Raw genomic sequence first — 16,669 nt, 5'->3', positions numbered from 1 at the left:
TGTGGTTCCAGCCTTTAAAAAGTTGACTGGGGCCGGGCGCGGTGGCTCAAGCCTGTAATCCCAGCACTTTGGGAGGTCGAGACGGGCGGATCACGAGGTCAGGAGATCGAGACCATCCTGGCTAACACAATGAAACCCCGTCTCCACTAAAAATACAAAAAAATTAGCCGGGCGTGGTGGCGGCGCCTGTAGTCCCAGCTACTCGGGAGGCTGAGGCAGGAGAATGGCGGGAACCCGGGAGGCGGAGCTTGCAGTGAGCCGAGATCGCGCCACTGCACTCCAGCCTGGGCGACAGAGCGAGACTCCGCCTCAAAAAAAAAAAAAAAAAAAAGTTGACTGGGTTTTTTTAGCCTTTTAGTCACTATAGTACACATTTTGTCTAAGGCAGACTGAGCAAATTTCCAAGTTTTAAAATAGTGGTCTTTGGTCCAGATCACCCAGATTCCTAATAGTGAATTTTTCCTGGTCCTATCAAAAGTAGAACTACCATATTATTCAGTAGTTCCACTACTGGATATGTCAAAAGGGAAGGAAATAAAAGGTTGAAGAGATACCTGCACTGCCATGCCCATTGCAGTGTTATTCACAATAGCTAAGATGTTGAATCAACCTGTGTCCATCAACAGACCAAATGGATTTTTGTTGTTGTTGTTGTTGTTGTTGTTGTTGTTGTTGTTGAGACGGTGTCTGGCTCTATCAGCCAGGCTGGAGTTTAGTGGCGCAATCTCGACTCACTGCAACCTCCACCTCCCAGGTTCAAGCGATTATTTTGGCTCAGCCTCCCAAGTAGCTGGATTACAGGTATCCACCACCATGCCTGGCTAATTTTTGTATTTTTATTTTTATTTTATTTATTCATTTATTTTGAGACGGAGTCTCGCTCTGTTGCCCAGGCTGAAGTGCAGTAGCGCGATCTCGGCTCACTGGAACCTCTGCCTCCTGGGTTCAAGCGATTCTTCTGCCTCAGCCTCCCTAGTAGCTGGGACTACAGGCACGTGCCATCACGCCCTGCTAATTTTTTTATTTTTAGTGGAGACAAGGTCTCATCATATTGGCCAGGCTGGTATCGAACTCCTGACCTCGTGATCCATCCACCTCGACCTCCCAAAGTGCTGGGATTCCAGGCGTGAGCCACCACGCCTGACAATTTTTGTATTTTTAGTAGAGGTGGGGTTTCACCATGTTGGCCAGGCTGGTCTCAAACTCCTGGCCTCAAGCAGTCCACCTGCCTCAGCCTTCCAAAAGTGCTGGGATAACAGATGTGAGCCACCACGCGCCCGGCCCCAAATGGATTTTTAAAATGTGGTGTATATACACAGTGGAATACCATTTGGCTTTTGTGTGTGTGTGTGATAATGATCTCACTGTCACCTAGACTGGAGTACAGTGGTGTGATCTTGGCTCACTGCAACCTTCACCCCCCAGGCTCAAACAATCCTCCCACCTCAGCCTCTGGAGTAGCTGGGACTACACGCCTAATTTTTGTATTTTTGGTACATACGGGATTTTGCCATGTCATCCAAGCTCAAACTCCTGAGCTCAAGTGATCCTCCCACCTCGGCCTCTCAAAGTGCTGGTCCACAGGTGTGAACCACCATGCCCAGCCCTATTTGGCTTTAAAAAAGAATGAAATCGTGTCATTCACTGCAACATAGGAGGATTTCAATCTTGTAGCAATTTGACCTATTCTCCTTACAGTTCTTGTTAGCCAGTTTGCCTAGTTTTGGCCTCAACTCTATACTAAAGTATAGCCAAAATATTTAAGGGGGTAGAATTCCTTACATAACAAACCAGCAAAGAGCGTACATTGGGTTTGTCTAATTAAGGTATTTTGAGATTTCTGTTGTCTAAGAATTTTATAGATGAGGAAACAGACCAAATGAAGTAAAGTGACAGAAACTAATTGGTTTCCTCATATAGATACATATATCTTTGGGAAATCTTAAGTGTAGATGTAGACATTTTGTTCTTGGGTTTTTGTTTTTGTTTGTTTGTTTGTTTGTTTGTTTGTTTGTTTTCGAGATGGAGTTTTGCTCCTGTTGCCCAAGCTGGAGTGCAGTGGCACGATCTCGGCTCACTTCAACCTCTGCCCCCCAGGTTCAAGCGATTCTCCCGCCTCAGCCTCCCAAGTAGCTGGGATTACAGGAATGCACCACCACGCCTGGCTAATTTTTGTATTTTTAGTACAGATGGGGTTTCACCATGGTGGTCAGGCTGGTCTCGAACTCCTGATCTGTCCACCTTGGCCTCCCGCGGTGCTGGGATTTTAGGCATAAGCCACCATGCCCAGCCTTTTCTTGGTTCTTCTAATGAGAGTAACATTTTCATATGTGAAACTAAGAAATTTTTGCCTTGTTCATAATTGTGCTGAACAAGGCATATTATAATCACTGAGGCACACCAGATTTCTTAGTGACAAAGTGATAGTGTCTAACAGATTTCCTGTTAACTAAATGTTGGCTCTTTTTAGTAATCAATTTGTTTTACACCCCAGTATTAAGATTTTTCTGTTGATGTTAGCACTACAGGTTTTGAAAAGTCATTTTAACAATGTTAGATTTGATGAGATGATTTGAGCCTTAAGTCTTAAAATACGGGCAAATGAAAAGAAAATTTTCAATACTTTAATTATTCAGATAGATGATTCCCATAGACGAAGGTTTTTTAAACTTTTTATAGCAGAATGCTGTTTTCTAAGATGTTTTATGGAACCTCAATATATAAGACAGAAAAATAATGTATCAGCTTTAGAACATTAATATATGATAAAGTCACTAATCACAAAGTGAGACTGTTAAAGGAAAATTTAATCTAGGGGTTTTATGGGTTATTGTGCCATTTTATCAGCTTCAATATATACCTTATCTCTGTATTTTATTTTTACTTTAATAACATTATTATTTTGTCTGTTTGTTTTTTGAGATGGAGTTTCACTCTTGTTGCCCAGGCTGCAGTGCAGTGGCGCAATCTTAGCTCACCGCAACCTCCACCTCCCGGGTTTGAGCAATTCTCCTGCCTCAGCCTCAGCCTCAGCCTCCCGAGTAGCTGGGATTGCAGGTGTGAGCCACCACGCCTGGCTAATTTTGTATTTTTAATAGAGACGGGGTTTCTCCATGTTGGTCAGGCTGGCCTTGAACTCCTGACCTTAGGCGATCCGCCCACCTCAGCCTCCCAAAGGGCTGGGATTACAGGCGTGAGCCACCACACCCGGCCAGTAACATTATTAATATTAATAATAAAAATCATGAGTTACAGAGATAAATATACATAATAATAAGTATTCAATAGCTTATCTTTTAGTCTCAGGATTGTCTCACTGATACTGGGGCTCAAAGGAGGTACAGAAATATTTGTTTCAAAACCAGTTAATTAAAATTGTGTAACAACTACTCATACTTTTTAGTTATAAATGATTGTCAAACAAAAAGAGCATCCCAAACTGAAAATAACCTTTAAAACTATCTGTCAGTCAACATTATGAAGACATACTAAACTTCACTTCTCATTTCACACCTTAGTACACTGATAGAACTGTTCCCTGAGCCGTTGTGTTAAAGTCTTTTGTGATACCTATGCTGTAGGAGTGCATTTGCTTCAACAATTTTATTTAAGTCGATGTATACAAACATAGGTTTTCTACAGAGCTGCCATTTTAACCACCATTTTCTTTTGAAGAACTAAATAAATGCACAGAGAAAAGCACAAACGAGTTACTTGACAGCAAGTATTTATGTTTTGGTGAACCTCTTGTGTTCATATTTAGAAAATAACATTCAGATTGCGTTTTTTTATTTTTTTATTTTTTGAGACGGAGTTTTACTCTGTCGCTCAGGCTGGATTGCAGTGGTGCAATCTCGGCTCACTCATTGCAACTTCTTTTTTTTTTTTTTTTTTTGAGACGGAGTCTCGCTCTGTCACCCAGGCTGGAGTGCGGTGGCCGGATCTCTGCTCACTGCAAGCTCCGCCTCCCGGGTTTACGCCATTCTCCTGCCTCAGCCTCCCGAGTAGCTGGGACTACAGGCGCTCGCCACCTCGCCCGGCTAGTTTTTTGTATTTTTAGTAGAGACGGGGTTTCACCGTGTTAGCCAGGATGGTCTCGATCTCCTGACCTCGTGATCCGCCCGTCTCGGCCTCCCAAAGTGCTGGGATTACAGGCTTGAGCCACCGCGCCCGGCACTCATTGCAACTTCTGCCTCCTGGGTTCAAGTAATTCTCCTGCCTCAGCCTCCTGAGTAGCTGGAATTACAGGCGGCTGCCACCACACCTGGCTAATTTTTGTATTTTTAGTAGAGACGGGTTTTCACCGTGTTGGTCAGGCTGGTCTCGAACTCCTGACTTCATGATCCACCCACCTCAGCCTCCCAAAGTTCTGAGATTACAGACGTGAGCCACTATGCCCAGCCATTTTTTATACTTTTCAGAATACAGGCATACCTCCTCATTTTATTGTGGTTCACAGATAGTGCTTTTTTTTTTATTATTATTATTAAACAAATGAAAGCTGCAGCAGCCCTGCATCAAGCAAGGCTATCAGCACCATTTTCACACAGCATGTGCTCACTGTGTCTCTGCGTCAGCATTTTTTAGCAATAAAAAATGGTTAAGGTGTGTACATATTTTTGGACGTAATGCTGTTGCGTACCTACTAGTATAAACATAACCTTCTGCATAGTGTAAACACAACTTTCATATGTACTGGGAGACCAAATGATTTGTGTGACTCACTTTATTTCTATATTCACTTTATTGCAATGGTCTGGAACCAAACCCACAGTATCTCTGAGGTATATCTGTACTTAAATATATTCGAAATTTGAATTCAAATTTTAAAATTTCAAAACCCCTAACAATAGGAAAGCCTTTTATAAAACCTTGCATCAACAAATGTGTTCATAGGCTACTGTGGGGTAGCCAACAAATTTGAGGTAAATTTTTTTAGTTATCCAATGGCTACTTTTGTATCATTAATTATTCCATTTGCAGATCCCAAGTGTCCTTCAAGATATCACTGTACTCATGAAGCTGGTGTACATAGTGTTGGGCTAACTTGGATTCATAAACTTCACAAATTTCTTGGATCAGGTGAGTTTACTAACTCTCTGCACTTTTAATAGATTTCAGAGGAAAAATAGATTTAATAAATTTCAGAAAAGTAGTTTGGAATAGAAAAATGATAGAGAAAATCAGTGAAACCAAAAGGTTCTTTGAAAAGATCAACGACATTTGACAAGCCTTTAGCTAGACTAACTATAATCAGGAATAAAAGCAGGGATATTAATATTGAACTTACAGAAATAAAAGATTATAAGGGAATATTATGAACAAAATGTATGCCATTACATAATCTAGATGGAATGGACAAATTTCAAGAAAGAAAATACCAAAACTGACTCAATCAGGGTCTGGAAGAATTTGCTTTAAAAAAAAAAAGGCCGGACGCGGTGGCTCACGCCTGTAATCCCAGCACTTTGGGAGGCCAAGGTGGGCGGATCACAAGGTCAGGAGATCGAGACCATCCTGGCTAACACGGTGTCTAGGTGGGAGTGCAGTGGTGCAGTCATAGGTTGCTGCAGTCTCGAACTCCTGGGCTCAAGCAATGCTCCTGCCTCAGCCCCCAAAGTATCTGGGACTAAAAGAGTAAGCCACCATGCCTGGCTAATTTTTGTGTCTTTTGTAGAGATGGGGTTTCACCATGTTGCCCAGGCTGGTCTCAAACTCATGGGCTCAAATGATCCACCTGCCTCAGCCTCCCAAAGTGCTAGGATTACAGGTGTGATCCACCGCACCTGGCCATCAAAATTTAAAACTTTTTTTCCTTCAAGGATACTATTAGAAAAGGGAAAACAGCCCACAAAATGGGAGAAAATATTTGTGTGATAATGGACTCGTATGGAGAACAATATAAAGAACCCTTAGCATTCAATACAGTTGGGCAAATAGCATATCTATAAAAAGATATACAACATCATTAGTCATTATGGAAATAAGATACCACAAAACCACAATGAGGTATCATGTCATATCTACTAGTATAGCTAAAATGAAAAAGATGGACATTAACACGTGTTGAGGATGTAGAAAAAAATGAGGACCTTTATACAGTGCTTATAGAAATGTAAAATGGTACAGTCACTTTGGAAAACAATCTGGCAGTTCCTCAAATGATTGTTCATTTACCACATACCTGATAGTTCCAGTCCTGAGTATATTTCCAAGAGAAATGAAGACCTGTATCCACACAAATACTGGTACATGAGTGTTCATAGCAGCATTATTCATCATAGCCCAAAAGCCACATACCCAAGTGTCCATAAGCTGATGAATGGATAGATAAAATGTGGTATGTCTATACAACAGAATATTATTCAACAATAAAAAGGAATGAAGTACTGATACATGCCACAATATGGATGAACTGTGAACAGATGCTAAGTGAAAGAAGCCAGTCACAAATAACTGTATGGCTGTTTATATGAGATGTCCAGAATAGACAGATCTACAGAGACAGAAAGTAGATTAGTTGCCTAGGTCTGGAAAGTTTGGTAGAAACTGAGGAGTGATTGCTAATGGTTATGTGGATTTCTTTTGGGAAAATGAAAATATTCCAAATTGTTATGATAGGTATACAATTTTTTTGTTTGTTTTTTGTTTTTTCTTTTGAGAAGGAGTTTCACTCTTTTTGGCCAGGGTGTGGTGCAAGAGTGCACTCTCGGCTCACCGCAACCTCCGCCTCCTGGGTTGAAGCGATTCTCCTGCCTCAGCCTCCTGAGTAGCTGGGACTACAGGTGCCCACCATGTCCAGCTAATTTTTTGTGTTTTTGGTAGAGACAGTGTCTCGCCATGTTGGCCAGGCTGGTCTTGAACTCCTGACCTCAGGTGATCCACGCACCTCGGCCTCCCAAAGTGCTGGGGATTACAAGCATGAGCCACTGCACCCAGCCAGGCATACAGTTCTTACACTAGAAACTTACTGAATTGTATACTTTAATGGGTATACTTTAAATGGATGACTTGTATGGTACTGTGAATTACATTTCAAAAAGCTGTTACAGGCCAGGTGTGGTGGCTCATACCTGTAATCCCAACACTTTGGGAGGCTGAGGCAGGTAGATCATCTGAGTTCAAGAGTTCGAGACCAGTCTGGCCAACATGGTGAAACCCTGTCTACTACTTAAACCCGGGCATGGTGGCATCCACCTGTAGTCCCAGCTACTCAGGAGGCTGAGGCAGGAGAATCACTTGAATCCAGAAGGCAGAGGTTGCATTGAGCAGAGATTGGGCCACTGCACTCCAGCCTGGGCAACAGGGGGAGATTTCATTAAAAAAAAGAAAAAAAAAAAAACTGTTACAGATTGAGTAACCCTACTCTGAAAATTTGAAATCCAAAACTCTTTTTTCCATCCTTGAACCTGAGTGAGCTACAAAAGTTTTTGAGTGCTGTCATGACACTCAACAGAAATGCTCATTGGAGCATTTAGGATTTTAGATTTTCAGGTAAGAGATGTTCAACTACTAAGTATAATGCACATATTCCAAAATAAAAAATATATATATATATGAAATCTGAAACACTTCTGATCCCAAGCATTATGGAAAAAGCATTATTTCCATATTTGTATGGAAATAAAATCAGTGTGGGTAAGGAACAGCCTGGAAGAGAATGATCTCATTCTTCTTAGTGAAACATTTTTGCATTTAGAGACATTACCAAGGAAAATCCTACTTTGCTTCTTGGGGCGGAAATCTAGACCCCCTGGGAAAGCACATGCCTGTGTCAGAAAAGCATAGTATTTGAGAAGCAGTGTTTCCAGACAAGAACTTAATTGCATTTAACCCAATATCATGAGCGTTTTAATTTGAGACTTGTCTAAGCGTCATTTCATCTATATAATGTCTTCTGTGGTAGATGAAGAAGATAAGGATAGTTTACAGGAACTCTCTACAGAACAGAAATGCTTTGTTGAACACATCCTTTGTACGAAGCCATTGCCCTGCAGGTAAGGATTCTCCCTCCCTTGTGTATCAGAAAACAATTGTTCATTTCAGCAGTTCAGATACGTGCGTATCCATTACACTCACGTCCGCAGTATTCACTGCTGAATCATTTGAAAGTTGCAGACATGATACTTCTCCCCTGAGAGTGTCCTGCTCATCAGAAGCTTTCTCCTGCTCCAGGGCCACTCCACATACTGTTTCCTGACTGGAAGGTCCTTCCCCAGCCCCAGCCCCAGCTTGCTGTCATGTCTTGGCTAACTCGTACCCTTCTTTCTCATCTGAATGTCACTTCTTCACAGAGAACACCCTTGACTGCCCAGTCTAACTTAGGGCCCTCCTGTTCTCTTATCCCTTGTAGCACATATTATACTATTTATATTTGCATTTTTTTAATGCTTGTCACCACTACTGGGATGTATATGTTTCATGAGAGCAGAGTCTGCCTGCCCTTCACTGCATTGCTGTGTTTATTTGATGAGGTTGCCTGTGTCTCCTCTTTGAAACACACTCTTCTTGGCATCCTTGACGTCTGTCCCTCCAGGTTCTCCTTCAGTCCCTCCAGCAGTCCTTTTCTCAAGTTTCCTTCTTAGGCTGGTTCCTCTGCCTCGACTTACTGCTTACAAGTGATGCTCACAACTCTTTCCTCGGGTCTTCTCTATTCTTTCTAGGTCCTTTCCTGAGTACCTTTTGCCATAATCATGGCTTCAGTGCTGACAGTTTCCACATCCATATCGCCCCAGCCCAGACCACTCTGAACTCCAGATTCACATATCCAGATGCCTACTGGGCTCCTCCACTCAGATACCCTATAGGAACATAAAACTCCACATGTCCCCTTAACTCATCTTCTGTCTCCCCAAAAGTCTCTCTCCTACGTCCCATTTTTCTGAAGGGTGCCATATCAGCCCAGTTATCCCCAGTAGAAACCTGGAAGGTATTCTAGATACCTCCCTTTATTCTGTTCATCAATTACTGGATGTCTTCTAAGCATTCAGACATCGAGTATACACAAACATGAGACAAATAGCATACACTAAGAAATAGACATAGTCTAGGTTTGGCAATACAGAGCACCACAGGAAAGACGCTTGGTGGGGCACAAGAAGGATAGCAAACTGTACCAGCTTGAAAAGTGAACAGTGAGGCGAGGCACGGTGGCTTGCGCCTATAATCCCAGCACTTTGGGAGGCCGAAGCAGGTGGATCACAAGGTCAGGAGTTCAAGATGGCCAAGATGGTGAAACCCAGTCTCTACTAAAACCTACACAAATTAGCTGGGCACGGTGGCAGGTGCCTGCAATCGCAGCTACTCTGGAGGCTGAGGCAGGAGAATTGCTTGAACCCGGGCAGCAGAGGTTGCAGTGAGCCGGGATCACACCACTGCATTCCAGTCTGGGTGACAGAATGAGACTCCATCTCAAAAAAAAAAAAAAAGTGAACAGGGAAAATAATAAAATCCCATGTAGGCTGGGCGTGGTAGTTTACACCTATAATCCCAGCACTTTGGTGGGGTGAGACAGGAGGATCACTTGAGGCCAGGAGTTTGAGACCAGCCTGGGCAACATAGCGAGACCCTTTCTTTGCAAAAAATTTTAAAATTAGCCAGGTGAGGCCAGGCGCGGTGGCTCAAGCCTGTAATCCCAGCACTTTGGGAGGCCGAGGCAGGCAAATCACTAGGTCAGGAGTTCGAGACCAGCCTGGTCAACATGTTGAAACCCCGTCTCTACTAAAAATACAAACAAAAAAAATTAGCTGGGTGTAGTGACGGGCGCCTGTAATCCCAGCTACTCAGGAGGCTGAGGCAGGAGAATCACTTGAACCTGGGAGGTGGAGGTTGCAGTGAGCCAAGATTGCACCACTGCACTCCAGCCTGGGCAACAGAGTGAGACTACATCTCAAACAAACAAAAAAAATTAGCCAGTGTGGTAGCACGTACCTGTGGTCCCAGCAACTCAGGAGGCTGAGGTGGAAGGATTGTTTGAGCCCATGAGGTCAAGGCTGCAGTGAGTTGTGATCGCACCACTGCACTCCAGCCTTGGGCAACAGAGTGAGACCCTGTCTCCAAAAAACCCCAAAATCCTATTTATATCAATTTCAGAAACAGGTAAAATTAAACATTCCTGCCTAGGAATGAATACATAGGAAAACTGTAAAGCAAAGACGCGGTATTATGAATGTCAGAGTAGTAGCTACTTCTCTGGGGAGTGAAAGGCTATGACCAGGGAAAGTCACATGGGAGCCCTGAAGCCCCTGCAGTGTCCTGATTCTTGACCTGGATACTGAATACATAGTATATAGCCCAGTAATGTGTAGATTTCACACTGATAATAAAAAGTTTACAACCTTCTAGATGCCAAAAAAGTAAATGAGAGCTATGGAAGGGGAACTAGTGTGTCGACTGCTGGTTCTAAAGGGATGGAGAGAAAGAATCAGTTAAGGGGAACTGGACATTATATTGAAATGGGAGTATTTGAAATGGAAGAGACATGAGTTTGCAAGCTGAGGGGAAGTAGATAATAGGGAGATTCTGAAACGACACAGTTAATGGTACAATTTTCAGAAGGTGTGAGCGGAGGCGACATCCACATTCAGGGGCAGTTGCGTGTTGTAGGCATGCAGGTGGGATGGGCGTGGGAGCCGCTAGGAGAGCATGTTGGCAGATTGACAGTTCCCATCTGAGGTCTCAGTTTCCAGTGTCTTCACTGAAGTGGGAAGGAAGATTGAGAGAGAGATGCAGGCTGTGCATGCTAAATGATTTCCTGTGACATTGACATCAGGCCTCATTGAGACAGACTCGGCAGCTCTGTTCATTCAACAGTTTGTAAGCACTTAATTTGTTAGAAGTGGGCTAGATAGCTGGGGCTTATGTGCAAGTTGGAGAGACAGACAGATCTTCAGTGGAACGTGTAACTTTTGAGATTACAGTCAGCACCACTCTACAGTTAGGGATTCCTGAGTGACTTAGTGACATGGGCTCTAGACTTTAGTGTAGGGCTGTATGAAAGGTTTCCAGGCCACCACTTTTGAGGTTATGGTACTGACAGGATGTCCCAGGCAACTGTCAGCCCAGGCCTGAGAAGGCCATGACCTGTCATGTCTTTGTTCTTGGTTCCATTGCATTTGCTGCTTTGTAACTTAACTATGACTGTGTTTTTCCAGGCATCCGGCTCCAATTCGAGGATTTTGGATTGTCCCTGACATTCTGGGCCCCACGATGCTCTGCGTCACCAGTACCTATGAATGCCTCGTCAGGCCTTTACTGTACGTCCATTTTCTATTCTCCGCACAGCTCTCACTAATTCTGCAGTTGAGAAAATGCACTCAGTAACCAACTTGAAGCTATACAAAAGTGTGGTTTATGCTTTGGCTTCTGACTTGAGGGTTGGAAGGATAGATATTTCTGTTCCTGCCATGTCTGTAAGGTTTCATTTTAGGCATGGTTTCTGGCATCTCCTGCACCTCGCTGAGAGTCGGGAGCTTTTCTTCAGAGTGTGGGGAAAAAAATACTAAAATTGAATACCAAATTCCATTATCAATATGAGTAATAATTCTCAAGCTGTGACCATGTGCCAAGCTCAGAAGTAAGCCATGTGCCTGTACTGCCTCCTGGAATCATCAGGGCAGCCCTGTAAGGACAGTTCTGTCATTTCCATTTTATAAGAGTAGAAGCAGGGATCAAGAGGTTAGTAAATGCTAAAATCACAGGTAACAAAATAGAGTTGGGATACAGATGCAGATCTCATTGACTCAGAAGTCCATACTCATACTCTTTAATTTCTCCATCTCTGCCAGCCTGAGGGACATTGTAGAATATGTAAACTGGAATAAAGCTGAACTCAGGCTGGGTGCAGTTGTGGTTCACACCTGTAATCCCAATGCTTTGGGAGGCCCTGAGTTCGAGACCAACCTGGGCAAAATAGTGAGACCCCCATCTCTACAAAAAACAAAAAAATTAGCCAGGCATGGTGGTGCACACCTGTAGTCCCAGCTACTCAGGTGAGAGGATTGCTTAAGCCCAGGAGTTTTAGGCTGCAGTGAACCATGATCATGCCACTGCACTCCAGCCTGGGTGAGAGCAAGACCCTGTGTCTTTAAAAAAAAAAAAAAAAAAAAGCTGAACTCTTAGTCCTTCTCCTTTAAGGAAGTCAGACAAGTAAGCTATAATCACTGTCTTCCTTTTCCAACAGCCTTGGAAGATCATTCTGAGTTATATAAATGCAGGAATATGAGTACCAAAAACAAAAGTCACTGGAGCTTCAAACACTAGACACCACCCCCACCCCTAAACACCCACAGTACATTTAGTAAAATAAAACCTAGTCACACTGGCTTACTTCAGAATAAATATAAATCCCAAAGAGAAAAAATAAACATTAATTGTCTGGATACTTTTTTTTTTTTTTTTGAGATGGAGTCTTGCTCTGTTGCCCAAGCTGGAGTACAGTGGCATGATCTCAGCTCACTGCAACCTGTGCCTCCCGGGTTCAAGCGATTCTCCTGCCTCAGCCTCCCTAGTAGCTGGGATTACAGGCGCACACCACACCCAGCTAATTTTTATATTTTTAGTAGAGATGAGGGTTTGCCGTGTTGGCCAGGCTGGTCTTGAACTCCTGACCTCAGGTGATCCACCCACCTTGGCCTCTCGAAGTGCTGGAATTACAGGTGTGAGCCACTGCGCCCAGCCAATTATCTGGATACTTTCAGATCATATTTCTGCTAGCTCCCTGAAATACAAGTTGTCTATAAAGTAATGCTATTTGACGAACTTTCACTTTTTCTTTTTTTTTTTTTTGAGACAGGGTCTCACCCTGTCACCCAGGCTAGAGTGCAGTGATGTGTTCTCAGCTCACTGCAACCTCCGCCTCCTGGGTTCAAGCGATTCTCATGCCTCAGCCACCCAAGTAGCTGAGATTACAGATGTGTGCCACCACGCCCAGCTAATTTTTATATTTTTAGTAGAGACAGGGTTTTACCACGTTGGCCAGGCTGGTCTTGAATGCCTGACCTCAAGTGGTCCACCTGCCTCAGCCTCCCAAAATGCTGGGATTACAGGCGTGAGCCACCATGTCCAACCAAACATTCACATTAGAATTGTTGCCTTCAGAGTAAATCAGTTGCCATGCTGCTAAAGTTTGTGAGATCTTTTAAGCTCTTTCTGAAGTTTGAGTATTTGCACTTGAGTGAATAGTTTTTAGAAATCAAATTATATAGAACCAATGTGGTATACACAGCAGTTTCCTGGCTTAATACTGGTTTTGATCAACTCTAAACCTAACAAGTAATTTATGTTTGTGGCTCTGGCTTATAAACTGGCTCTCAAGTCCTTTGCCAAGAATGCATGCTAGGTGTTTGTGCTGCCTTAATCTTTTAGAAAAGAACCAGAAATGGCAGTCAGAAATGCTTTGACAAATTAGGGGCATTGGAAGAATAAGGGTGTAGCTTCCCAAAGTGACCTTTTCTAGGTGGCAAACATGCATTCTTGCACTTTTACAAAAGTAACACCTTATTTTATATTCTGAAAGTTCTGGATTAATGTGGTTTCTGCTTTCCTGTAATACAGTAAATCGCTCCATGGTAGAATTCAATTTACTTCTCTATTTTGCAGAAGTACAGTCCATCCAGCGTCTCCTCCCCTTCTTTGTACTCGAGAAGATGTTGAAGTGGCAGAGTCTCCCCTCCGTGTTCTGGCTGAAACCCCAGATTCCTTTGAAAAGCATATTAGAAGCATTTTGCAACGTAGTGTTGCCAATCCAGCATTTTTGAAGTATGCAACCTTGGGCATAGCGGTTTTATGAATGGGTTCTCTTCTGTCTTCATAATTACTGTGCATCCTTTCTGTCCTCATCTGTTTCGTACACTTTTTACTGTGATGGATTTGGAAGAAACTGGATATATTTAATCAGCTAGTGAATGGGGAACGGGGGGAAGTGGCACCTGAGAATGATAAACAGGAAGTGTTTAAAAAGAAGTTAGGCTGGGCCAGGCGCGGTGGCTCACGCCTGTAATCCCAGCACTTTGGGAGGCCAAGATGGGCGGATCACGAGGTTAGGAGATCGAGACCATCCTGGCTAACACAGCAAAACCCCATCTCTACTAAAAATACAAAAAAAATTTAGCTGGGTGTGGTGGCATGCGCCTGTAGTCCCAGCTACTTGGGAGGCTGAGGCAGGAGAATAACTTGAACCTGGGAGGCAGAGGTTGCAGTGAGCCGAGATCACACCACTGCACTCCAGCCTGGGCAACAGAGCAAGACTTTGTCTCAAAAGAAGTTAGGCCGGGCACGGTGGCTCACAGCTGTAATCCCAGCACTTTGGGAGGCCGAGGCAGGCAGATCACCTGAGGTCAGGAGTTGAAGACCAGCGTGGCCAACACGGTGAAACCCCATCTCTACTAAAAATGCAATAATTAGCCAGGTGGGGTGGTAGACACCTGTAATCCCAGCTACTCGGGAGGCTGAGGCAGGAGAATCGCTTGAACCTGGGAGGCAGAGGTTGCTGTGAGCCGAGAGCACCACTGCACTCCAGCCTGGGTGACAGAGCGAGACTCCATTTCAAAGAAATAAATTAAAAATATAAAAAGTTTACAAAGCACCTGTGACTTGAGTCTATTTTCAGTTGTTTTACTCAGCTAAGGAAAATAAAGGTAGAAACTTTGTTTTTAAGAGCTTCTGAAAAGGACCTAGCCCCTCCTCCTGAAGAATGCCTTCAGCTCCTCAGCAGAGCCACCCAGGTGTTCAGAGAGCAGTACATTCTCAAACAGGACTTGGCCAAGGAGGAGATTCAGCGGAGGTATGATGTCCTGTGCTCACAAACCATCGATCCCTGGCTGGTAGCTGATGCTGTGTTATAGCCTAGACCTGGCTTCTGAGTAAACTCTATTCCTTTTTGTTCTTGAAGGGTGAAATTATTATGTGACCAAAAAAAGAAACAACTAGAAGATCTCAATTATTGTCGAGAGGAGAGGTAAGTGTCAAAAACAAGAAGAAAACAATAGGTCAGTAGGACTGGAACCATATTCTTACCCTAAGATGCTGAGCCACATTAATTGGTTTCAACATCAAGGTGTGGACCTCAAGAGTCTCTTGTTTCTTATATCATTAGGAAAAGTCTGCGGGAAATGGCTGAGCGTTTAGCTGACAAATATGAGGAAGCTAAAGAAAAACAAGAGGATATCATGAACAGGTCAGTGGGCTGTATAACATTTAGTTACCTACTCGGGTACTAACAGTGATATTTAAGAAAATGGGCATTGGCAGGTGCTTACATACCTACAAAATTGAACTGAGCCCCCTACCTCTCCTGAAGAATATGTTGGGGAAAACATGAGGCTCTCCCCTAACACTTCTTATGGGGCCTACTTCAGAGACACCAGATTCATGAATTATGAGCTTGTGATTATGTTTCTCCTAATTAGCAGAGACCTTAACTTGAGATGTTTGCTTGCCTTTTCTAAAGGATGAAAAAAGTACTTCACAGTTTTCACTCTGAGCTCCCAGTTCTCTCTGATAGTGAGCGAGACATGAAGAAAGAATTACAGCTGATACCTGATCAACTTCGACATTTGGGCAATGCCATCAAACAGGTAGGAATAGATCCAAACTAGCTAAATTTGGTAATTTTTCTTAAAGCACTTATTCTACAGAAAATTTTACAAAAATGTAAAAAGAACAGATTCAAATAGATAAAATGTGTGGCAAACCACTGCCAAAATATCTATTTTGATACTTAAGGTTACTATGAAAAAGGACTATCAGCAGCGAAAGATGGAGAAGGTGTTGAGTCTTCAAAAACCCACCATTACTCTCAGTGCCTACCAGCGGAAGTGCATTCAGTCCATCCTGAAGGAGGAGTAAGTAAATACTTCCAGTCAGCTATTACTGTGAGATAGTTTTTCCTTTACAGTATGCCCCAGTCAACCTGTCTTAATAGAAACCTGGATCTTGGTATTTGCTTGTCAAGTAATTACTGGGACAAGAGCCACATGATACATAGGGGCTTAAGAAATGACTATGATGGGAGGATTGAAAGTGATGACCTTCTAGTAACATGATTTTGTTGTGTGGCCAAACGTATTTTACAGTAATTATGTTCAAAAGTATTTCCAGTACTTGCACCATTTGCCACCTTAAATGAACAGTGAACACTATTGCTATCCATCTGAAACCTTCAGCTGTTAATTTTAGCAAAGCAGTTCTTAGATATTTCGACATTACCAGTTTGAATTCTTAAGAATCCATATAAATGGTTTATTATATTTCCAAAAGTGAGTGACTTTACAATTTTACAGGGGTGAACACATAAGGGAAATGGTGAAGCAAATCAATGATATCCGCAATCATGTAAACTTCTGACACCACCAGGAGCTGACTCACACCTGAAGTGAACACCACTGAAGGCTTAAACCCATATTGTAAAACAGGTAGCATTATCTAATTTATAAAAAGGCATTTTGGATGACCTTTGGTGTGGTTGTTCATCTTTTTAAATATTTTGTTTTATAATTATTGAATAAATGTTTTTATTTAAAATTTGGATTGTGCTTTATAACTCAAGCCTACAGTTGTGTTCAGCAAGGAGTCAGGGTTATTTCACACTGCACACGGCCAGAACCTCCCTGAGCCTGTTGAGTGTTCTCCGTATCTGAGCAAGGCATTCCTGTGAGCTGTGTTTTAAAGT

General features: G+C 42.9%; 1 protein-coding gene across 2 annotated transcripts in view; it reads left to right on the top strand.

Annotated features, from left to right (window-relative positions):
- The window catches only part of NUP88 (nucleoporin 88), a 34,071-nt gene extending 17,550 nt beyond the window's left edge, over positions 1-16,521 (top strand). The window contains exons 8-17 of one of the 2 annotated variants that reach the window (XM_005582642.4): positions 4,984-5,082; positions 7,907-7,997; positions 11,154-11,255; positions 13,600-13,758; positions 14,657-14,782; positions 14,891-14,956; positions 15,095-15,175; positions 15,449-15,575; positions 15,724-15,842; positions 16,281-16,521. In XM_005582642.4, the coding sequence (XP_005582699.3) occupies positions 4,984-5,082; positions 7,907-7,997; positions 11,154-11,255; positions 13,600-13,758; positions 14,657-14,782; positions 14,891-14,956; positions 15,095-15,175; positions 15,449-15,575; positions 15,724-15,842; positions 16,281-16,344 (1,034 nt within the window). In that variant the 3' untranslated portion in view covers positions 16,345-16,521. The remainder of the gene's footprint in view (positions 1-4,983; positions 5,083-7,906; positions 7,998-11,153; positions 11,256-13,599; positions 13,759-14,656; positions 14,783-14,890; positions 14,957-15,094; positions 15,176-15,448; positions 15,576-15,723; positions 15,843-16,280) is intronic. The other variant, XR_012425175.1, reaches the window with a different exon arrangement.
- The last annotated feature ends 148 nt before the right edge of the window (positions 16,522-16,669 follow it).

This window comes from Macaca fascicularis, chromosome 16 (assembly GCF_037993035.2).
Source record: "Macaca fascicularis isolate 582-1 chromosome 16, T2T-MFA8v1.1".
NCBI classification, from domain to species: domain Eukaryota; kingdom Metazoa; phylum Chordata; class Mammalia; order Primates; family Cercopithecidae; genus Macaca; species Macaca fascicularis.
This window is presented reverse-complemented; position numbering and strand designations above follow the sequence as displayed.